Source organism: Pleurodeles waltl, chromosome 6 (assembly GCF_031143425.1).
Source record: "Pleurodeles waltl isolate 20211129_DDA chromosome 6, aPleWal1.hap1.20221129, whole genome shotgun sequence".
In the NCBI taxonomy this organism is placed as follows: Eukaryota; Metazoa; Chordata; class Amphibia; order Caudata; family Salamandridae; genus Pleurodeles; species Pleurodeles waltl.
Genome location: NC_090445.1, coordinates 605534974 through 605560386, shown reverse-complemented (window position 1 = coordinate 605560386; position 25413 = coordinate 605534974). Strand labels below are relative to the sequence as shown.

Genomic DNA, 25413 nt, shown 5'->3' with positions numbered 1-25413 from the left:
GGCACTAGGCAGCCCATTGTGCGCCAGTGCATGGGAAAGGACAGGAATGTGCTGTATTGCTTTCCATATGGTGCATTCCTTTCCTTTTCCTGTCACGCAGTGCAGCAAGGTGACGTGCTGGACTTCTTCATAAATGAGGGCCTAAGAATTTAGCCCACATATAGGGTACACATGATCCCTGACTTGCCTCTTAGTTTACTAATAGCATTGCCATCAGGGCAGGGATAGGAGCATTTCTCAGTTAATGTTTAAAACATCACTTTTAATAAAAATATTAGAAAGTCATGATGTGGTAGCACACCGACATTTACAGCCAGTACATTTCCAAGAAATGAGCAAAACCCTTCCCACTAACTTGCAGCTTCACTGATTAAAAACTATATAGTGTATTAACAATCTGTGACAGTTGTTTCAGAAAACATAATTATGATTTGCACATCACCAAGTAAAGTGTTCTGATTTGTTTTCATCCTTTAAAATATTTTTTCATCACTCAGAAGTACACAAATTGGGCTTTCACAACTACTGAACTATATTTTGAAATGTTTGTACAGTTGATTTTAAATGTGTTAGAAAAAAATCTGACACTCTACAGCCTTTCATTTCACACTTTTTGTACAGCAGGTCAGACAGTTCAATATACAAGATCCTTGAACTCTGCAGTCAGAGAAGGAAAGGTAATTGTGATAAGACTGACGTTTGAACTCCGTATCTGAACACAGAGCAAATATCTCAAGATAAAAACAAGATTTAAAGGCTTCTTTATTGGTGCGTCACTTTCTGACTGAACAGAAAACCTGTTCTCTTGCAACTCGCCAGAATGGGTGAGTAGGTCCTAAATATAGCTCGACCTGATAAAATATGACTCGCCGTAGAGAGTGGGCAGGTAAATTTGTCGAGGCCTGATATGGACTTTACAGTGGTTATTTGTACATCCCTGAACTTGTGGGTTCACATACGAGCATATGATTTAAAGGGTATTTTTCAAAATGTCTTCTTTCTTATACACTTACCATGGGTCAGGAGCTTGAATTGGCATCTCTTCTGTACGGGGAGCCGGTAGAGTTGCTTCAGGTGGGGTGTGATGTGGGTTAATTGGAGAAGGCAGAGTATGAGTCTGGCTGCGGCATACTGTATGGCCTGAAGTCTTTGTAGGAGATGCGTGGCGATTACTACGTCGAAGACATTGCCGTAGTCCAGTCGGCTGGTGATGAGGACCTGTGTCACGTGTGTCTCGTGGAAGGGGTAGCCACGTGAAGATTTTTTATAGCTTGCACTAAGTCAGGAAGTAGGAGGAGGAGACGGCATTGACCTGTCATTTCATCTTAGTTTCACTGAAACTCTTCTATGTGAAAACCTTATAACTAACTACTTGAAGGCCAGCGGTCGTAGTTCTCTCCCAGCAAGAGTTGTAAAGCACCTGGGCATTTTCAGGAGCTGTGGCATAACTCTCTTACATAAGGTAGCCAGTAGTAAAAGCCTGTTTCTTCTACCTGCATACCAATATCCTGAAGTGCTTTTCTCCTTAGGTAGAATTGTTACTAAATGTAGGGGCCTGCCTTGTCCATAATGTCTTAAACCTCCTTATTTCTATAAAACCCTAAAGTCTGGGCTACTCCCCATAAAGCTCAGACTCATCACAATTGATAGGAAGCAAGTTGCCAGGATCTACTTTCGAATGGCCAAGTTCTAGAGCCAGAAATGCAGTCCTCATTTTTAGCTGCAGCACCAGCTCCAACATTTGACACAAAACACCTGACTCAACACATGCATTGGTGTCTTTTTTTAACTAGACCAAGTACTCTGAGAAAGAAAAACTGGTAGTGGATCTGAAATCATGAAAATAGGTATGCTCCACATGTCTTACAGAGTACACAGAAAAAATGCCAAGGAGAGAGAAAATGACTGGGGCTGCGAGCCTTGGCAGTGGAGCAGCGAGGCATTGACAGCGCCTCTTTCTACTCTGATAAACTTATGCATGCCCACAACTGCCCCAAGACCCTCTTTAAGGTGGTTAGAGAACTCTCTGATCCTCATAATGTGACTCCCGCTCCCTCGCTCTCTCAGACTCAGTGCGAGGAGCTTGCCCAGGTTTTCATTAAAAAGGTGGCAGCCATCAATCTTCATCTGTCCACAGATGCTAAGAGCAAACCCTTATTTAGTGTGTCAGCCATTTCTAACCACCCATTGAATCACTATCAACAAGAACTTAGTGACAGTGTGAGCAGATCTGGCTCGACTCCTGCTATGTCATCTTGGCCCCTCCTTGTCTTTTCTACCTTCTCCACTATCCTTCAATCCATCAAGTCAGGCTCTCCATTGGACCCTCTACCACCTTCCAAACTATGCCTTTTGGATCCGACACTACTACAGATGATAGTGGATCTCTTGAACACTTATCTACGTGAGGGCCATGTCTTCCCGCTCTCAAAAATGCCTAATCTGAACACGTTGATTTGGTCGAATTTCTAACCAGTCTCTAGGCTACCCGTGCTCTCCAAAATTTGGGAGAAGCGTGTGACTGCTCTGCTTACATCTTATGTAGAGGCTCAAGAGTTTTTCATGCCTCTCAGTCACGCTTCAGGGCTCGCCATGGTACTGAATCCGCCCTCCTTGGAGTCACCGAACACCTCAGACAACTCCTGGATGGGGACTGTACAGCTGCATTTATTTTATTACATCTTAGCGCAGCCTTGGGTTTTGTGTCTCACTCCATCTTGCTCAAATGTTTGGCTTCGGAAGGAAAAGCCCTTGTCTGGCTAACATCATTTCCTAAGGACTGCATGTTCCAAGTCTCTTGAGCCAACACTAGATCCGAAACCTGAGTCTTAACCTCTGTTGTCCTCCCAAGGCTCTGTGCTAAGTCCTCTGCTATTTAATATCTACATCCACCCTTTGGCAGACGTAGTGGAGAGTTGCAGTTTGGCTATTTTTTTCTTACACAGATAACACCCAAATTATTTTCTCTTTGTCATTTGCTTAGGATCATGGACCTTCTGATTTTTAACCTTAGCTTGAGCCGAGTGGCCAGTTGGATGAGTGCTAACTATCTCATGCTTAATGGTGATAAGATGGAGGTCATGGTCCTGGTTAAGCATGTCCAGCTTTAGGGCCCCCAACACTGGCCCAATTCCTTAAGACCTCTTCCCATTCTGTCCTCCAAAGTTAAGAACCTTGGTTTTGTTCTTGATGAAAAACGATCAATGAAACCTCAGGTGTCTAAAGTTACCTCCACCTGTTTCGCTGTGCTGAAATGGTACGAGGAAGAGCATCTGGATGATCCCCCCCAATCTGCCCAAAGGACTGTGATTCAAACCTTAATTTTATCTAGATTGGATTACGATAATGTCCTATTTTTGGGAATAGAACAGGCATCTATTGGGCGTCTGTGGATGGTCCAGAATTCGGCAGCCAGACTGATGTTTCGTCTTCCCAACACGCCTCCGTCTCTCACCCTTTTCTTGAGCTGCACTGGCTCACAATCTCTAAATGGATTCAATTCAATGTTCTCTGCTACATGTTTATGGCCAAAGCTAAAACATGTCCACGCCACATCCAGAACCTGTACCTAGGTTCCACCTGGCTGGGATGGGAGGGCATTCTTTTGCAGTGTTAGGTCTGAAACTGTGGAACGCCCTTCCCAAATCTCTCAGTGAAGGCCTGAAGACATGGCTATTTTAAGTTGACAGTTTGGCTTTTGTCCTGCTTAGCGCCGGGAAACTCTTTTGGGTAGCTGTGCACTCTACAAGACTATAAATAATAATTGTGTGGAACATGGAGGTAGCATCTCAGGCCTGGAGTAGAAATACTGATTTGCAGACAGTAAGGCACAGATGCTAACAATGGAACTCTAAGATGCACACATAGACATGCCTTCTAGAGGACCCAGACAAACTTGGCAACACTTAATCAGAGGCTGAAAGACTCGACATTTGCACAGGTCTTCAAGAATCATAGGAACGTCTCAGGAACGCACCTTCCATAGATCTCAAAGGAACACAATGGCATTCCAAATTGAAGAAGTAATAAGACATGCAGTAAAATAACATGACACCACAACAGCTCACTGCCTCTTGTCATTACTATGTTGCATAAGTTAATTTCAGCAGAACATTTGCCTTGAACAGACGTAAGAGTGGGACCTAATGTTATGGTGCCCAGTGCATTTTTTCCATTGTCTTTTATTATCTCAGTTTAGGAAATACACCACACAATTAATTTGATAGCATTTATAATCGGTTTGCTTTTTCCTATGTACATGCTGCCTTTTACTACTGGAAAGTTAGTGTACTTTATTTTGAAGGCACTTGAGGAAGTTCCTTAGTAGTGTCTGTTTATTTATTCATTTTTTTGGTGATTGGAAAATTATACTTCACTCTGGTATCTTTAAGCTATGTCTTGTGTTTTCTGTTCTAGGTACGCCTGAACAGACGTGGAGCTTGGCACTTGGGGAGGAGGACATGATGGATAATGGTAAGGAACCTAGGACAACTCTGTTCGCAAGGTGATAGGGAAAGCTCTTCCACAGATCTACATTCTAGAAGAAAAACGTCGAGCAGTCCAACACAACCTTGGTATTTTTTTTATTTTTTTTAATCCAGAGGGTATACAACACTGTTTCATGCTACAACCATTCTGTTATCTGCAGTCTTTTCTCTCAGCCTTTGCAGATTTATTTTCAGCATTGGAATTGCTGTGGGTTATGTATGGCTATACAGTGTATTTGTAACTTTTTTAAAGTAATGTGGAAAAGACTGGTATGTGATGAGAGACCCCATTCCAGTTCAGAATTGATAAACCAATTAGGTCGATGTTCCTGCTACCGAGAACTACACAATATGCCGGTCACACATTAGGCTCCAGCAAGGCAAACTCAGCTTTTTCTCTTTTGTAAGTCTACACAAAAACAGGTATGGTGAAAAGCTACAAACCTCCTTTATATGCGCTTTTAATGCATAATAAATTAGCAGTATCTACAAGGTTATGCGTCAGTTAAACCTAAAGCATCTGGTTGCTTATGGATAAAACGCATAGCACCTTAAAACTGGCGTTTTCTGATTGTAAAGACCAAATGTGCACTGAAAGTTTTTATACAATTTTTAGCTTTGCAGATGTCATTGAGATAGCATCTTCTTAATTCTCCATTACTTTGTTCTAGATATCACATTCATTACCGATGAGACATTTGACTTTGGAGTTAGTTCTTTTTCTGACAGGTAAGTGGAATTGTATTTGATACCCTTTTGTGTCTCCTTTAAAGTTTCTGCCGTGAACCGTATCCCATTTTGGCTGCAAATTATCAATTACTGCTAGGAAAAGGATATTACAGTTTTCATACCAGGAGCTGTAACTTAACAAGAAGCCCCTAATGTAGGATACTGAGGTAACGTGGGGGCAAAGTTGAGGCATTTAGCATGTGGCTGTTTTTGGAAATCATTTTGATTTTCCCCAGGTCCTGTAATTTTATCCGTATAACTTTCCTCATGACTTAAAACTATGAAGTAGCCCATTTGGGTACCCACAGGTCCACAGTGGAGAGATTTTAAAACATTCCACTTGTTATGTGCTTCACAGTGCCCCGAGAGTCCCTACTGTAGACCTTTTCACATAATGGAGTTGATAGAAGTTTTTTTCACTATGCACAGTGATAGAAATAATGCGTTTAAATTAACTAATTCTTTTAAAATGCCTCCGCCTTGTTTTTTAGTTGCCTAAACCAGTGGTACTGAAATCCAGGAACCACCAAGCAATTTGTATGATTTTAAATTTCAAATATTAAAACAGTAATTTGCAAAAAAAATACACAAGCAAGTACACACCAAACAAATATTCGAATTACTAATGATATCATTATTTACCCTGAAAAAATATGCAAATATCAAAACATTTTAATGGGAAGGTTGGCGCTGCATCTCGGCGATATTTGGTTTTATTTAGGAAAGCTGAATCCTCAAGTCAGATTCTACATATCCCTAGCGATTTCGTTTTTTATTTTTTCAGTAACGTAAGATCTGAGAAAGCTTTTTCACATAAATATGTGGTGGAGAAAGGAAGTAAAACCATAAGGGCCTCATCTCTCCATAGTATCTCTGTCACATGTATTTAATTTGTTTTATAGCTCAACTCAAACCAATGTAGGGAGTAGGAGCACTTTACAGGGGACTACAAGATGTAGGATTCACATGTCATCCATACTGGTAGGAATTTTCTTAGAGTACTTGGTCTGGAGAAGCACACACTCAGGATTCAGAACATAACACAGTGGTTAACATTGACTTTAATAATAAAAATGTATTTCTATGCAAGTACACCTTTTTTTGGTAGCATAAGGATAATGAAAGACTGGGAAAAACATAACTTTCTAATTTGTGCCATGAAGTTTGCATGTAGCTCTTTGATGGCAGTTAATATCTCACTCTACTAGATTATGATTGCAACTTATGAACTGCACAGTAACAAAAGAATCTCTGTGACAAAAGCAGAAACCAACTGTGCTATGCACATATAATACTGTTTCTTGCAAGATGCACGTTCTTTGCAGCAGGCATATTAACTATCTGTGCTACCTTAGATGAGTCAAAACGGCCACTAGACAAAACTCTGATCTCTCGCCAGCAGGTACATTAATCAGCAGAGTTATATTGATGCTTTTATTTTTGCCCAAAAGCTATTGGATGAACATGGAACTTTGCAGTGCTTTGAAAACTGCTTCACAAAAGAAGTAACAAATATAACAAGCATTTGCAATGCAATAGGTTTCGCACATTTCGAACAAGTTAATTGTCATCTTTTGACAACAGCGCCCACGAGCAAAAACAAAAACAAAAAGTGGAAACTGAGAAAAGACGACCTAACAAAGTAAAATGAAGTTAGCTTTAAAAAAAGTTGCAATTTTGTTTGTTCTGCTGGGCACGTTTTTGTCAGTCACAAGCCTTCTGTTTGTGGGGCACTGGAAGTTAGAACAAAATAGTACCTCGATCACGTCAGGAGCAGCGGAAGGGCACTAATTAAATTGAAATCAATTAGTGCTTGATCCCTGATCCACACAGAGTAACGGAAATGATGGTAGACATGCCTTGACAAATTACAAGGCTGTAGAGAAGAGTGCCACGCAAGCCAACAAATTGTGAGCGACAGGCAGACTCCAGGCCCTTTACTGAACACAACAGTGTCTCACATGCACTCGCAGGCTCAACCCTAAAAACGCGAGCGAGAGGCTTCAGCATGAGACGTGCCTTCGTGTCAGCCTAGGTCTGCAGACTACCTGGTACTGTGTCACGGACCCCTGGGAATTGCACAGACCACAGATTGGGAGCTGCTTATAAGTTAAAAGAGGATAACCATATCCAGTTTAAACTTTAAACAATTGTTTGAGCTTATCAATCTAATTCAGAATTGTTACAATTCTGAATAAGATCAGTTGCATCAGTTACAATTCTGAATAAGATTGTTAAGCTCAAACAATTGTTTAAAGTTTGAACTGGACTGGGTTAGCCTCTTTTAACGTATAAACTGATTTAAAACACATTTTCTCCTCTTGAATTTTAAAGGTTCAAAGGTGACAAGTAGTCACCGCTTGTGTTCATGATCCTAATATTTCTGTTAAACCATTCACTTCTGAACCTACACTACCTGGCATATTCACAGAGAACTCTGAAGTAGATGGTGTGCTAAGGCTTATTCAAGACAGACATTTGTGGTTGCTGCACATAATGGAGAGAGTACAGTCCCCTTTGAATCACTTCTCTCTAACAATTGAACCTTAGCAGGGTACATTTGGACAATGGACAAAAAATAAATGGATGCTACTTGTAGATTAAAATGTTTATTTGAATGTAAGATGTCCAAAAATCAAGAGGCTAGTATTATTGATTTTGTTGATCAAAGCCCATTTTGCGGTTTCAACTATAGAGCCCCTCTAACGCAATTATGCCATAATGTCTGAATGTCTAATGAAGGGAGCAGGCTAAAATTAAAACTGCTTATTGCTTCTTGATTTCAACTGTGTGCATTTAGATTCTTCTTATCTTTAATAATTATGTCTACTTGAATACAAGAAGTGTAGCTTGCGGTAGTGTAATGCACTAAAGTAATTTTTAAAAATCCTTCTGCCGTACTACTTATAGTGCCATCCCTTCCCACACACAGCACTGCCAGTCCCTGTCATGCTTGATACACACTACCCTCAGCATTCATGCTACTGCCAGTCATCTTCCAGTTTCTTTCTCACATGAGCGAGACCACACTATGATTGAGACTACTTCCTATTGTGGAAACTGAAAATAGCCTTATGTTTAATTTTTATGAAAGGCATTCAAAGGGTTCACATTTGAACACAGTGTCTAAATCCTTTTCTTGTACCAGCAGTCAGTGAACCAATATAACTCTGGTATTATGGCTGAGAGTCTAAAGCAGATGCACAGCTCAGTTTTGTATCGATGACTACCTCTCAAGCACTTAGCTAGGCTCAACTCCCCATTTAACCCAGTTTTCAGAATTTAAAAAACAATTTAGGTGTCCAATTACAGATAATCAGTCAGGTGGAGTGCCATGCGAGCTGTACAAGGTGCTGTGCCCTTTGCTCACACTCCTTACATTCCAGGGACCCTGGGATGAGGCGATGGTCTCTGCTGATTCTTGGTGCCACCTCTGTCGTAATGATTGCTCAGAACCTCCATGCCATTAAAAGTGGGCCCTTTTCAGCATGTCCACTTGTCAAATGTGCCCGGTGAGGAGAACAGACTAAATAGGTTTTGTTGACTGTATCAACCTGGCTTCCACAGCTAATGAAGGCATTCCCACTGAAGTGAGTATGAAAATGTGGGGTTTCCCTATGCTCTTTTGGATGAGCCATAGTTGGCTTGAGTTGTACCCACTTTGCTGAACAAACTTGGTTGACTTCTCTTGGCCCTCCGGCTAAGAAAAGGTACACTAGCATATCATCTTGAGTGGGGAAAACTGACGTGGTGTCCCACGGTTCTTTCTGAACTTACAGAGCAAGAGTTTGCGTTTGCAGCTTAATAGACAAACAGTATTGCCTGTCGGAGGCACAGGGTTTGGTGTGGGTCCATTATTTTCTTTTTGTCAAGCAGCAAAAACAAGAATTATGAAGCAGTCTTTATGTAAGGCTTTAGATCCGTGGTACTCAAAGTACGGCCCGTGGGCCGCCAGCGGCCCCACGCACCTACCTTGGCAGCCAGCGGACACGTTGGACAAATGTCATATGATAATGGCCGCCGTACATAAACATAGAAGAGGGCCGCGGGAGCATGCGCAATAGCGGCTTCTTTGCGCATGCTCCCGCGGCCCGCCTCTGTTTACATACGGCGGCCATTATCGTATGGTGTTTACATCACGAGCCTGGCTAGTGGCGGGAAGCCAAAGCCCCTAAAAGTAAGCGCTTGCAGCTAACTTTTACGGGGCTTTTTCGTCTGCTTCCTGCCACCGTCTCCACGTCTGACGCCGTACATTTGTGACATCTTTCCTCAAGAAGCCCCAACGGTAATTCATTGAACCTTGGCTCTCGTATATACATATAAGAAGTATACCAGAAGCATCTTTACAGTGCTTTATTGAGGCAGGTAACGCTCAGCAGCAGTATAATAATCATTTAACCAAGGAATTATTTGGGTGTGACTACTCTTTTTATATATTCTCTTAAAGGAAATTATGCAGCTTTGTCTAATGGGAATATATTTGCTTAGAATTTTATATAGCATTCTCACAGTAGTACAACTGTTTTCTCTCCACAATCCAAACTTATGATTGTAGAATATCCAGCCACCAGGTGGACTTTCCTCAGGTGTTTGTGCCTTTTGTGTGACTGGGAATGAGCACATCCTGATTCTGTATATCAGGAGTGAAGGAGACTGGCCCTCCAAGTAGTGTGCTAAAGTAGGCACACTGTGTAGTGGGTGCCTAGATTGCTTTCATGTTACCAAGCGCTGAGGCTAGTTACTGTACAAATCTTTTATTTGATCAGGGCACCTGGAGTCTTTGGTTATTTTTTTTTTATTATTTATTTATTTTAATGTAGTGCTACATCCTGCTGTTTCCAAGCGCTGGGACTCACTAATGCTAATTACCCAATGTATTAGTTGGTTTTGCTTGCTTTGAAAGGCTCCAGTAATTCAGGGGTTTGATAGTAATATCGCACTAATGTCAGCAGTGAATGTTTAGCTCACTAAGCCATTTTGACGCCTGGCACCAGCAATACCATTTTGGCAGCCCAAATGGTTCCGTGTAGTGGCACAAGTGCTGTCACCCAGAGGCTACACGTGAACCCATCCCATTTAGACCCTTGCTCCATCAACTTGGTAAGCCTTGTGACTGGCTTGTGATTTGCCACTGCCCTATGTTTTTATACCACCCTTGGGGGTAGTGGTGAGAGCAGATGGCGCTGTGTGTGATACTGGGGTAGGGGTGAGAGCAGATGGCGCTGTGTGTGGTACTGGGGTAGGGGTGAGAGCAGATGGCGCTGTGTGTGATACTGGGGTAGGGGTGAGAGCAGATGGCGCTGTGTGTGATAGACCGGACCCTGCAAGGGTAAGAACTATGCTGCTATATCTTTGTCTTGTAATGCTTAGGCACCAAGTTAGACCTTTGTTTGTGCAACCTCCAAACAATAATGCTTACTTTCATAACCCATACCCACCAACCCAGTACATCAAGTGAGAAACCACCCACCCATGAAAACTACCAGAAATCAGATGACAATCCCAGTATAAATCAAACCATTTGGGAAGGATCCAGTGGGGTACACTTTGTGTGTTGGGCAAACACCTTCAGCTTACTCCTCCTACCAGGGGTGCAGTTGATAAATGGCTGCCGCATTTAATTAAATGTCTCTTGTGATTAGGATAGGTATATACTCTGGAAGACTGTAAATGTTCCTGTTTGGTTCCTGTGATTAGAGTAGCAATATACTTCGCAGACTGTAAACATTCCCATTTGGCTCTTGTGATTAGTGTAGGAATATACTACTAGAGCCAGGGCTGTTGAAAATGTCTTACAATAATACACTTTTTTTTATCTGCCCCCTGGCATTTCTGCACAGTTGATTTCTATTGCTGTGTGACCCAGCGTGCTGAAAAAAAACAGTCTCTAAAAAGGGGCCCGTATACCATTCACTGGCCTCATTATCACTCTAGTATGCCTAGCAGGTTGCAAGCATAATTGTAAAAAAATACTTTTTATAACATGGTTCTCTGGGAATCGGGAAAGGCCAGCATGTGTGTTGACAATTGTTAGATCACGGTATGCTTTGTTTCCTTTTACACATCACTTTATATTACTTTGGTGTTGTGCACAGAGGTTTGTAGCGAGACGCAGTGTTGGTCCATTGGTCGTGAGGCGGTGTTGGTCCATCGGTCGGTCGTGAAATGGTGTCGGTCCTTTGGCTCTGAGGGGAAAATCTGATTCCTGACCCTTGATACTCATTGCACAAACTCGCCTGAGACCAATGGCCTACAGTCCAGTTACCAAGCCTTGCAAACGACCCAGATCCATACAGAGTGAACACAGATCATTCCAGGCAGCATAGGAAGAACAGTACTTGTTTGTTGAATGGCCAAAGGAGAAAGCCACCCGTTTGCTTTGCAAAGAGAAAGTAAATGTTCTTAAGAGATATAACCTGAAACAGCACTACAAAACTCGACACGCAAGTTATACTGAGAACTTCCCATTGCACTCACAACTGCGTTCAGCAAAAGTGGCATCGTTAAAGCAAACACTTCTTTCCCAGCAGAAGCTCTTCCTTTGCCAAATGAAGGAATCTGAGGCTGTTACAGAAGCATCATTCAAAATATACTACCTGCTTGCCAAACATAAGAAGCCATTCACGGAGGCAGAGCTGGTGACGAAATGTTTCCTTTCTGCAGCTGAATTTTTTTTTGGAAGACTATAGCAACAAATCCAGCATTTTAAAAGAAATCGGTGCATTACAGCTATCGGATACCACTTGTGCACGCAGAATAGAGGCAATGGGTGAAAATATCCAGGAGCAGGTGATCAAAGCTGTCAGAGAGTCACCGTTCTTCAGCATTGCCATGGATGAGTCCACAGATATAGGCGATGTGGCCCAGTTATTAGTTTGGGTGAGGTATTTGGACCAATCGCTTCATCCCAAAGAAGAGCTCCTGTGTCTTCTACCACTGCAAGGGCACACAAGAGGAGAAGATATTCTGGACAGTATCTGCAACTACTTTGAAACACATCACATACCACTGGACAGTCTTGTTAGGATCACAAAAGATGGCGCTCCTGCTATAGTAGGCCATGACAGAGGCTTTGTATCTTTGCTTAAAAAGAAGCTCACTGGACAGCCTGTAATAAACTACCACTGCATTATTCATCAGGAAGTTCTGTGTGCAAAATTAAAGCATGGAGAACTGAATAACGTCCTAAAACTTGCAGTGAAAATTGTTAATTTTATTCGTGCCAAAGCCCTTAACCATAGACTTTTTAAGGCTATGCTGCAGGATTCTGAAGCTGAATATACAGACCTCTTGATGCATACTAAAGTGCAATGGCTAAGCAAAGGGAAAGTTCTGGAGCGGTTCATTGCTTTGCTTCCTGAAATTGAACACTTTGTAAACAGCAGAGGTCAAACATTCCCAGAACTAAAGGATGTGAAATGGCTTTTAATGCTCCATTTTCTTTCAGATCTATTTGCACACTTCAATGCTCTTAATTTGATGCTGCAAGGCAAACAACAGCTTGTGTGGTCCATGATGAATGGTATTTACTCATTTGAAAGTAAGCTTGTGCTATTCAAAGAACAACTGGATGTTGCTGACTTCACCCACTTTCCAAAACTGTTGGCTGTGACTCAGAGGTTTCCAAATGCACAAGAAATGCTGCCAACGCTAAATCTTGGTGCATGTCTTGAGGAAATTTCTGGGGAGATCAAAAGTCGATTTTCTCAATTCAGAACACTCATCCCCCTGTTCAGGTTGTTTGAAAACCCCTGGATGGTGAGTGCACGAAATCTTGAAGCTGTTGAACTTATTGGCGTGAAAAGACCGCAAGCATAAATGGAGCTGATAGACATGCAGCAGAACTCAGCTCTCGAAGCATCTTTTTTGGGGCAGGCACCAAAAGAATTCTGAAACACTGTGCCTTCTGACAAATTTCCTGTTCTTTTTACAGTGGCCCTGAAAATAATTTGTATGTTTGGGTCAACATATGTTTGCGAAAGTTTGTTTTCCACAATGGGACTTTTGAAGAGTAAACTCAGAAATAAGCTAACAGACTTACATCTGGATCAGCTCTTCAGGCTTGCCGTTTCAGACATAATACCAGATTACAGAACACTAATAAGAGACATGAAGTGCAAAATAAGTTCTTAGTATGCCTTCCTTTGACATACCTATTTTCCAGACTCAGATAAACCTGTGCTGCATTGGGCCTGTGCTGAATATCCTGTTCACAAGGATTACCATGCCATGCCTCTTAAGATTACTATTATCTGATAATAAAAATGTTTTTCAAAATGTCCTCTTTGTTGGTTTGTAGTTATACCTGGATTCAAAATGCAGCATTGTCTAACAATGTTTTGAAAAAGGGGGCGGGTGGTTGCGCCCCCTATAAGCCACCCACCCCCGCTGTCCCTTCAGTGCGGCCCTCGGCCGCAAACCATACTGCAATTTTGGCCCCCAAGAAAAAGTTTGTGAGTACCCATGCTTTAGATGAAGCCAGTATAATACATATGATAAGTAAAACTATTAAAGTAGGTATTAAAATAGCGATAGCAATAATGAACAAGCAGACAGCACATATTACTCTCAAAGACAACATGTTAAATTAATTCCCTCTGTGGTGGCCAGGGTGGGATGGGAGAGAGGAGGGCGGATGGACCGAAGGTGATACATGTGGCTGGTAATACCTTTGGAATGGCTAACTCAATGCATATTCTTACATTGATTCTGAGGGGGGTGAATTAATTTGTGAAAAGATAAGGACCCACACATATCTTAGAAGGTTGGGAGTACAATTTGAGTTTTTTCAGGAAACACACCCCTTGGAGTCCGAAGTCCAGAAACTTCATAAAAAATGGCGGGGCAACTGTTTTCCTCCACTTACTACTCCTATGCCCGAAGAGTATCGATATGGGTGGCCCCAGGTGCCCCTTTCCAGATGCATTGACAGGTAGCTGACGTGGCCAGGGAATATGCGCTGTTGCATGGTATACTGGATGCACTGGAACTATACATGCTTAAGATATATGCCCCAAACACGTATGATGAGTTCTTTGGAGCTCTAGAAACCAAGTTAATACCCTATGTTTGATTGCCTGTAATCTGGGTGGGGTATTTTAATGTTTAGGACTTATAGCTGTATCGCCACCCACTATGTATGGATACGAAGCCCCACGTGGTGGCAGGGTTGCGCAAAATTATGAATAGACTTCAATTTGTTGACATGTGGAGGGAGCTCCACCCCGCATAAAGGAATATTCCTGTTATTTCCCCACACACGGGGCTTACAACAGATTGAATCGTTACTAATGAGGACGTTCTTAATGTTGTGAAGGTAAGCTACCACGTGCTGTTTCTCTCCGACCATGCCTCCTTGAGGCTGGAGTGTGAAGTGAGAGGTCTTAGACCTCATGTCCCTTTGTGGAGGTAGCGCCCCGAGGTGCTGGGAGATCCGGAGTATAACATTGATACGAAAGAAGCCTTCTGGGGCTTCTTCACTACAAATTGGAATACCACCCAAACAAGCAGTGCAGAACGGGGAACTCTTAAGGTGGTTGTTAGAGGCGTAAGTTGGTAGAAGGGGAAGAACAATTTGGAGAGCTGCATTATCGAGCTATAGGACAGAAGTTGGAAAATGAGTTGAGGCACATAGGACGGTGGCAGTCGTTTGGGACAGGCTAGACTCCCATGTCTGGAGAGACTGTAGGCAGCGCCTAAACAGAGAAGGAGATAGGTCAGGTCGCATGTTAGCCTGGATGCTCAAACATGAACGTCCCCCACCACTTATATTTGCCCCTCTTAGGCCTGACGACTCGGTCATTATGGGTCAGACGGCTATTAGCCAGCTGTTACAAGACTACTTGGCTGGTGTGTATAGTGCTCCGGCACATGAGGAAGCCCCTAGAGTCTAGGATTTCCTGGCTCAGATGACCATTCCCTGGTTGACCGAGGCTCAGGCAGAGGGCCTCGGATAAGTCATTACTCTGGAGTAATTGGGTGAAGCCCTAAGTGATATGGCCAGGGGGAAATGTCCAGGACCAGGTGGTCTCCGGTTTAATATTAACAGGCAAACTCTGCTGCCTTGCTCCTTGCGCTTGTTCCCTGCGCTTCTTGAGACACTACTCGAGCTGCCGAACTCCCATCCCATATGAGGTAAGCAATTATTATTATGGTCCCTAAACCGGGTAAAGACCCTTCCGACCCAGGGTCTTACAGACCACTTTCCATGCTAAGCGTGGACGTTAAATTGCTCTCTAAGGTTCTGGCACTACTGTTCATCCGGGTCATTGTGAACTTGATTCAGCATGATCAATGCAGCTTCATGCCAGGAAGAGGCACACACATGAACCTGAGACGCCTGTCCAATGTGATGCACGAAATGTGAAATTCAGACCTTGGCACGGCGCTGATAGCCTTAAACATAGAAAAGGCATTCAACATCCTGTCCTCGTCGTATCTATTTGAGGTCCTCTGGCAGATGGGGTTGGGTTCCCGACATGGGTGCAACTTCTATACAGGGCACCCACTGCAAGAGTGCATGTCGCTGCTGAGCTGCTTAACACCTTTTGTATAGAGAAGGGTACATGTCAGGGCTGCCTACTGTCGCCACTTCTGTTCTCCTTAGATATGGAGCCACTGGCAGCGTACCTCAGAGATCGGATGCAGGATTGGGGTATGCAGCTAGGTGACAAGACGCACGTTGTAAGGAAATGCCTCCTTGGCATGGTTACCCCTGACTTTTTGCCTTTGCTGATGCTAGGTTTTGATTTGAAAGTGTGCTGAGGCCTGCTAACCAGGCCCCAGCACCAGTGTTCTTTCCCTAACCTGTACTGTTGTTTGCACAATTGGCACACCCTGGCATCCAGGTAAGTCCCTTGTAACTGGTACCCCTGGTACCAAGGGCCCTGATGCCAGGGAAGGTCTATAAGGGCTGCAGCATATCTTATGCCACCCTGGGGACCCCTCACTCAGCACAGACACACTGCTTGCCAGCTTGTGTGTGCTGGTGAGGACAAAACGAGTAAGTCGACATGGCACTCCCCTCAGGGTGCCATGACAACCGCACACTGCCTATGCAGTATAGATAAGTCACCCCTCTAGCAGGCCTTACAGCCCTAAGGCAGGGTGCACTATACCATAGGTGAGGGCACCAGTGCATGAGCACTGTACCCCTACAGTGTCTAAGCAAAACCTTAGACATTGTAAGTGCAGGGTAGCCATAAGAGTATATGGTCTGGGAGTCTGTCAAACACGAACTCCACAGCACCATAATGGCTACACTGAAAACTGGGAAGTTTGGTATCAAACTTCTCAGCACAATAAATGCACACTGATGCCAGTGTACATTTTATTGTAACATACACCCCAAAGGGCACCTTAGAGGTGCCCCCTGAAACCTTAACCAACTACCCGTGTAGGCTGACTGGTTTTAGCAGCCTGCCACACTCAGGACATGTTGCTGGCCACATGGGGAGAGTGCCTTTGTCACTCTGTGGCTAGTAACAAAGCCTGCACTGGGTGGAGATGCTTATCACCTCCCCCTTGCAGGAGCTGTAGCACCTGGCGGTGAGCCTCAAAGGCTCACCCCCTTTGTTACAGCACCCCAGGGCATTCCAGCTAGTGGAGTTGCCCGCCCCCTCCGACCACGGCCCCACTTTTGGCGGCAAGGCCGGAGGAGATAATGAGAAAAACAAGGAGTCGTCACTGGCCAGTCAGGACAGCCCCTAAGGCAACCTGAGCTGAAGTGACTCTGACTTTTAGGAATCCTCCATCTTGCAGATGGAGGATCCCCCCAATAGGGATAGGAATGTGACCCCCTCCCCCTGGGAGGAGGCACAAAAAGAGGGTGTAGCCACCCTCAAGGACAGTAGCCATTGGCTACTGCCCTCCCTGACCTAAACACACCCCTAAATTCTGTATTTAGGGGCTCCCCTGAACCTAGGAACTCAGATTCCTGCAACCTAAGAAGAAGAGGACTGCTGAGCTGAAAAACCCTGCAGAGAAGACGGAGACACCAACTGCCTTGGCCCCAGCTCTACCGGCCTGTCTCCCCCCTTCGGAAGAAAACTGCTCCAGCGACGCTTTCCCCAGGACCAGCGACCTCTGAATCCTCAGAGGACTGCCCTGCTCTAAAAGGACCAAGAAACTCCCGAGAACAGCGGCCCTGTTCATCCAAGACTGCAACTTTGTTTCCAAAGAGGCAACTAAAAGACAACAGCATTTTCCGCCAGAAGCGTGAGACTTTCAACCCTGCACCCGGCGACCCCGACTCGACTGGTGGAGAAACAACACTTCAGGGAGGACCCCCCGGCGACTCCGAGACTGTGAGTAACCAAAGTTGTCCCCCCTGAGCCCCCACAGCGACGCCTGCAGAGGGAATCCCGAGGCTCCCCCTGATCGCGACTGCCTGACTCCCAGATCCCGACGCCTGGAAAAGACCCTGCACCCACAGCCCCCAGGACCTGAAGGATCGGAACTCCAGTGCAGGAGTGACCCCCAGGAGGCCCTCTCCCTTGCCCAGGTGGTGGCTACCCCGAGGAGCCCCCCCCCCCCTTGCCTGCCTACATCGCTGAAGAGACCCCTTGGTCTCCCATTGATTTCAACGACAAACCCGACGTGTGTTTGCACACTGCACCCGGCCGCCCCCATGCTGCTGAGGGTGTACTTTCTGTGCTAACTTGTGTCCCCCCCGGTGCCCTACAAAACCCCCCTGGTCTGCCCTCCGAAGACGCGGGTACTTACCTGCTGGCAGACTGGAACTGGGGCACCCCCTTCTCCATTGAAGCCTATGTGTTTTCGGCACCACTTTGAACTCTGCACCTGACCGGCCCTGAGCTGCTGGTGTGGTAACTTTGGGGTTGCTCTGAACCCCCAACGGTGGGCTACCTTGGACCCAAATCTGAACCCCGAGGTGGTTTACTTACCTGCAAGAACTAACAATAACTTACCTCCCCTAGGAACTGTGAAAATTGCACTGTCTAGTTTTAAAATAGCTATATGTGTTTTATTTGAAAAGTATATATGCTATTGTGATTATTCAAAGTTCCTAAAGTACTTACCTGCAATACCTTTCATGCAAAGTATTACATGTAGAATTTGAACCTATGGTTCTTAAAATAAACTAAGAAAAGATATTTTTCTATACAAAAACCTATTGGCCTGGAATTGTCTCTGAGTGTGTGTTCCTCATTTATTGCCTGTGTGTATGTACAACAAATTCTTAACACTCCTCCTTTGATAAGCCTACTGCTCGACCACACTACCACAAAATAGAGCATTAGTATTATCTCTTTTTGCCACTATCTTACCTCTAAGGGGAACCCTTGGACTCTGTGCATACTATTCCTTACTTTGAAATAGTGCATATAGAGCCAACTTCCTACATTGGTGGATCAGCAGTGGGGTACAAGACTTTGCATTTGCTGGACTACTCAGCCAATACCTGATCACACGACAAATTCCAAAAATTGTCATTAGAAATTTATTTTTACAATTTGTGCTATTTTTCTAAATTCTTAAAAGTCCTGCTAGGGCCTTGTGTTAGTCCCTGTTAGCATTTCTTTTAGAGTTTAAAAGTTTTGTAAAAGTTTGAATTAGGTTCTAGAAATAGTTTTAGATTCTTAAAAAGTATTCCAACTTTTAGAAACATAATGCCTGGTGCAGAAGAGAATGTGGTGGAGCTCGACCTCACACCTTACCTCCATCTTAAGATGAGGGAGCTAAGGTCTCTCTGCAAAATAAAGAAAATCCCAATTGGCTTAAGACCCTCCAAACAACAGCTCCAGGAACTGCTGGCAGAGTTTGAAAAAGCCAACCCCTCTGAGGATGACCTCGCAGAGGGGGAAGATAGTGACTTGGAGGAGAATTCCCCCCTTCCAGTCCTAATTAGGGAGATCAGAGACCCTCAATCCCTGACTCCAAACATAATAGTCAGAGATGCTGCTTCCCTCACAGGAGGGGCCAGCACCTCTGAAACACTGAGGATAGCCTCAGTGAAGAGGACCTCCTGCTAGCCAGGATGGCCAAAAGATTGGCTTTGGAAAGACAGATCCTAGCCATAGAAAGGGAAAGACAAGAGATGGGCCTAGATCCCATCAATGGTGGCAGCAACATAAATAGGGTCAGAGATTCTCCTGACATGTTGAAAATCCCTAAAGGGATTGTAACTAAATATGAAGATGGTGATGACATCACCAAATGGTTCACAGCTTTTGAGAGGGCTTGTGTAACCAGAAAAGTTAACAGATCTCACTGGGGTGCTCTCCTTTGGGAAATGTTCACTGGAAAGTGTAGGGATAGACTCCTCACACTCTCTGGAAAAGATGCAGAATCTTATGACCTCATGAAGGGAACCCTGATTGAGGGCTTTGGATTCTCCACTGAGGAGTATAGAATTACATTCAGGGGGGCTCAAAAAACCTCGAGCCAGACCTGGGTTGATTTTGTGGACTACTCAGTGAAAACACTGGATGGTTGGATTTAAGGCAGTGGTGTTAATGATTATGATGGGCTGTACAATTTATTTGTGAAAGAACACCTATTGAGTAATTGTTCAAATTATAAACTGCATCAGCATCTGGTAGACCTAGGACCAATTTCTCCCCAAGAATTGGGAAAGAAGGCGGACCATTGGGTCAAGACTAGGGTGACCAAGACTTCCACAGGGGGTGACCAAAAGAAAGGGGTCACAAAGCCTCCCCAGGGGAAGAGTGTTGAGACATCCAAAAACAAAAATAGTAAAGAGTCTTCTTCAGGCCCCCAAAAACCTGCACAGGAGGGTGGGCCCAGAGCTTCTTCACAAAACAATTTTGGGTACAAGGGTACAAACTTTGATCCCAAAAAGGCCTGGTGTCGTAGCTGTAATCAGCCTGGACACCAAACTGGAGACAAGACCTGTCCCAAGAAAAGTACCACTTCCAACTCCACTCCAGCTAACACTGGAATGGCTAGTCTCCAAGTGGGATCAACAGTGTGCCCAGAGCAAATCAGGTGTCACACTGAAGCAACATTAGTCTCTGAGGGTGGGGTGGATTTAGCCACACTGGCTGCCTGGCCTCCTAACATGCAAAAATACAGGCAGCAGCTCTTAATTAATGGGACAAGTGTAGAAGGCCTGAGGGATACAGGTGCCAGTGTCACCATGGTGACAGAGAAACTGGTTTCCCCTGGTCAATACCTGGCTGGACAAACTTATCCAGTCACCAATGCTGACAATCAAACTAAAGTACATCCCATGGCTATGGTAACTTTAGAGTGGGGAGGGGTCAATGTCCTGAAACAGGTGGTGGTCTCCTCAAATATCCCAGTAGACTGTTTGCTTGGAAATGACCTGGAGTCCTCAGCATGGGCTGAGGTAGAACTGAAAACCCATGCAGCCATGCTGGGTATCCCTGAATTGGTGTGTGTCAAGACAAGGGCACAGTGCAAGGCTCAGGGTGAAAAAGTAGAGCTGGAGCCTGGAAAAAGGGCCCAGCCTACCAAGAGAAAAGGAAAGACAACTGGGAAACCAGCTGCAACACAACAACAAAAAGAGAACCTCTCTTCTCAGGAAGAAGTTCTGCCATCTGAGGGAACTGAGCCTATGGAGTTGGAACCTTATCAGGTTGATCTCTTAGGCCCAGGGGGACCCTCAAGGGAGCAGTTGTGTAAGGGGCAAGAAACCTGTCCCTCTCTTGAAGGCCTTAGGCAGCAAGCTGCTGAAGAGTCCAATGGCAAGAAAAATGGAACACATAGGGTCTATTGGGAAGATGGACTCCTGTACACTGAGGCAAGAGATCCCAAACCTGGTGCCACCAGGAGAGTGGTAGTGCCTCAGGGGTTCAGAGAGTTCATACTGACCTTAGCCCATGATATTCCTCTTGCTGGGCATTTGGGACAAACCAAGACGTGGGAGAGACTAGTCAACCACTTCTACTGGCCCAACATGTCCCAGAAAGTCAATGAGTTTTGTGTCTCCTGTACCACCTGTCAAGCCAGTGGTAAGACAGGTGGACACCCAAAGGCCCCCCTCATTCCACTTCCAGTGGTGGGGGTCCCCTTTGAAAGATTGGGTGTGGACATAGTGGGTCCACTTGAACCTCCCACAGCCTCAGGGAATATGTACATACTAGTAGTAGTGGATCATGCTACTAGATACCCTGAAGCTATTCCCCTTAGGTTGACTACTGCCCCTGCAGTAGCCAAGGCCCTCATTGGTATCTTTACCAGAGTGGGCTTCCCTAAGGAGGTGGTGTCTGACAGCGGTACCAACTTCATGTCAGCATACCTGAAACATATGTGGAATGAGTGTGTAGTGACTTATAAATTCACTAGACCCTATCATCCACAAACTAATGGCCTTGTTGAGAGATTCAACAAGACATTAAAAGGCATGATCATGGGGCTCCCAGAAAAACTCAAAAGGAGATGGGATGTCCTCCTGCCATGTCTGCTTTTCGCTTACAGAGAGGTGCCTCAGAAGGGAGTAGGGTTCTCCCCCTTTGAACTTCTGTTTGGCCACCCTGTAAGGGGACCACTAGCTCTTGTGAAAGAAGGCTGGAGAGACCTCTTCATGAGCCTAAACAAGACATAGTGGACTATGTACTTGGCCTACGTTCAAGGATGGCAGGGTAGATGGAAAAGGCAAGTAAAAACCTTGAGGCCAGCCAACAGCTCCAGAAGTTTTGGTATGACCAAAAGGCTGCAATGGTTGAATTCCAACCAGGGCAGAAAGTCTGGGTTTTGGAGCCTGTGGCTCCCAGGGCACTTCAGGACACATGGACTGGCCCTTACCCAGTGCTAGAGAAGAAGAGTCAGGTCACCTACCTGGTGGACCTAGGCACTAGCAGGAGCCCCAAGAGGGTGATCCATGTGAACCGCCTTAAGCTCTTCCATGACAGGGCTGATGTGAATCTGTTGATGGTAACAGATGAGGACCAAGAAGCTGAGAGTGAACCTCTCCCTGATCTCCTCTCATCAAACCCTAAAGATGGTTCAGTAGATGGAGTGATCTATTCAGACACCCTCTCTAGCCAACAGCAATCTGATTGCAGGAAGGTCCTGCAACAGTTTGCTGAGCTCTTTTCCCTAACCCCTGGTCAGACACATCTGTGTACCCATGATGTGGACACAGGAGACAGCATGCCTGTCAAAAACAACATTTTCAGACAGTCTGACCAAGTTAAGGAAAGCATCAAGGTGGAAGTCCACAAGATGCTGGAATTGGGAGTCATTGAGCACTCTGACAGCCCCTGGGCTAGCCCAGTGGTCTTAGTCCCCAAACCTCACACCAAAGATGGAAAGAGAGAAATGAGGTTTTGTGTGGACTACAGAGGACTTAATTCTGTCACCAAGACAGATGCCCATCCCATTCCAAGGGCTGATGAACTGATTGATAAATTAGGTGCTGCCAAATTCTTAAGTACCTTTGACTTAACAGCAGGGTATTGGCAAATCAAAATGGCACCTGGAGCAAAAGAAAAGACAGCATTCTCCACACCTGATGGGCATTATCAGTTTACTGTTATGCCCTTTGGTTTAAAGAATGCCCCTGCCACCTTCCAAAGGTTGGTGAATCAAGTCCTTGCTGGCTTGGAGTCCTTTAGTGCAGCTTATCTTGACGATATTGCTTTCTTTAGCTCCAACTGGCAGGATCACCTGGTCCACCTGAAGAAGGTTTTGAAGGCTCTGCAATCAGCAGGCCTCTCTATCAAGGCATCCAAATGCCAGATAGGGCAGGGTACTGTGGTTTACTTGGGACACCTTGTAGGTGGAGGCCAAGTTCAGCCACTCCAGCCTAAGATCCAGACTATTCTGGACTGGGCAGCTCCAAAAACCCAGACTCAAGTCAGGGCATTCCTTGGCTTGACTGGGTACTACAGGAGGTTTGTGAAGGGATATGGATCCATAGTGACAGCCCTCACAGAACTGACCTCCAAGAAAATGCCCAAGAAGGTAAACTGGACTGTAGACTGCCAACAGGCCTTTGACACCCTGAAACAAGCAATGTGCACAGCACCAGTTCTAAAAGCTCCAGATTACTCCAAGCTGTTCATTGTGCAGACAAATGCCTCTGAACATGGGATAGGGGCAGTTTTGTCCCAAACAAATGATGATGGCCTTGACCAGCCTGTTGCTTTCATTAGGAGGAGGTTACTCCCCAGGGAGCATCGTTGGAGTGCCATTGAGAGGGAGGCCTTTGCTGTGGTTTGGTCCCTGAAGAAGCTGAGACCATACCTCTTTGGTACTCACTTTGTAGTTCAGACTGACCACAGACCCCTCAGATGGCTGATGCAAATGAAAGGTGAAAATCCAAAACTGTTGAGGTGGTCCATCTCCCTACAGGGAATGGACTTTATAGTGGAACACAGACCTGGGACTGCCCATGCCAATGCAGATGGCCTATCCAGGTTCTTCCACTTAGAAAATGAAGACTCTCTTGGGAAAGGTTAGTCTCATCCTCTTTCGTTTGGTGGGGGGAGGGGGGGGGTTGTGTAAGGAAATGCCTCCTTGGCATGGTTACCCCCTGACTTTTTGCCTTTGCTGATGCTAGGTTTTGATTTGAAAGTGTGCTGAGGCCTGCTAACCAGGCCCCAGCACCAGTGTTCTTTCCCTAACCTGTACTGTTGTTTGCACAATTGGCACACCCTGGCATCCAGGTAAGTCCCTTGTAACTGGTACCCCTGGTACCAAGGGCCCTGATGCCAGGGAAGGTCTATAAGGGCTGCAGCATATCTTATGCCACCCTGGGGACCCCTCACTCAGCACAGACACACTGCTTGCCAGTTTGTGTGTGCTGGTGAGGACAAAACGAGTAAGTCGACATGGCACTCCCCTCAGGGTGCCATGACAACCTCACACTGCCTATGCAGTATAGATAAGTCACCCCTCTAGCAGGCCTTACAGCCCTAAGGCAGGGTGCACTATACCATAGGTGAGGGCACCAGTGCATGAGCACTGTGCCCCTACAGTGTCTAAGCAAAACCTTAGACATTGTAAGTGCAGGGTAGCCATAAGAGTATATGGTCTGGGAGTCTGTCAAACACGAACTCCACAGCACTATAATGGCTACACTGAAAACTGGGAAGTTTGGTATCAAACTTCTCAGCACAATAAATGCACACTGATGCCAGTGTACATTTTATTGTAACATACACCCCAGAGGGCACCTTCGAGGTGCCCCCTGAAACCTTAACCAACTACCCGTGTAGGCTGACTGGTTTTAGCAGCCTGCCACACTCGAGACATGTTGCTGGCCACATGGGGTGAGTGCCTTTGTCACTCTGTGGCTAGTAACAAAGCCTGCACTGGGTGGAGATGCTTATCACCTCCCCCTTGCAGGAGCTGTAACACCTGGCGGTGAGCCTCAAAGGCTCACCCCCTTTGTTACAGCACCCCAGGGCATTCCAGCTAGTGGAGTTGCCCGCCCCCTCCGGCCACGGCCCCACTTTTGGCGGCAAGGCCGGAGGAGATAATGAGAAAAACAAGGAGTCGTCACTGGCCAGTCAGGACAGCCCCTAAGGCAACCTGAGCTGAAGTGACTCTGACTTTTAGGAATCCTCCATCTTGCAGATGGAGGATCCCCCCAATAGGGATAGGAATGTGACCCCCTCCCCTTGGGAGGAGGCACAAAGAGGGTGTAGCCACCCTCAAGGACAGTAGCCATTGGCTACTGCCCTCCCTGACCTAAACACACCCCTAAATTCTGTATTTAGGAGCTCCCCTGAACCTAGGAACTCAGATTCCTGCAACCTAAGAAGAAGAGGACTGCTGAGCTGAAAAACCCTGCAGAGAAGACGGAGACACCAACTGCCTTGGCCCCAGCTCTACCGGCCTGTCTCCCCCCTTCGAAAGAAAACTGCTCCAGCGACGCTTTCCCCAGGACCAGCGACCTCTGAATCCTCAGAGGACTGCCCTGCTCTAAAAGGACCAAGAAACTCCCGAGAACAGCGGCCCTGTTCATCCAAGACTGCAACTTTGTTTCCAAAGAGGCAACTTAAAGACAACAGCATTTCCCGCCAGAAGCGTGAGACTTGCAACCCTGCACCCGGCGACCCCGACTCGACTGGTGGAGAAACAACACTTCAGGGAGGACCCCCCGGCGACTCCGAGACTGTGAGTAACCAAAGTTGTCCCCCCTGAGCCCCCACAGCGACGCCTGCAGAGGGAATCCCGAGGCTCCCCCTGACCGCGACTGCCTGACTCCCAGATCCCGACGCCTGGAAAAGACCCTGCACCC

General features: G+C 45.5%; 1 protein-coding gene across 3 annotated transcripts in view; it reads left to right on the top strand.

Moving 5' to 3' along the window:
- The window catches only part of PSRC1 (proline and serine rich coiled-coil 1), a 353925-nt gene that overhangs the window by 9599 nt on the left and 318913 nt on the right, over window positions 1-25413 (top strand). For all 3 annotated transcript variants that reach the window (XM_069238882.1, XM_069238880.1, XM_069238879.1), the window contains exons 2-3: window positions 4417-4473; window positions 5159-5216. In XM_069238882.1, coding sequence (XP_069094983.1) covers window positions 4461-4473; window positions 5159-5216 — 71 coding nt within the window. In that variant the 5' untranslated portion in view covers window positions 4417-4460. The remainder of the gene's footprint in view (window positions 1-4416; window positions 4474-5158; window positions 5217-25413) is intronic.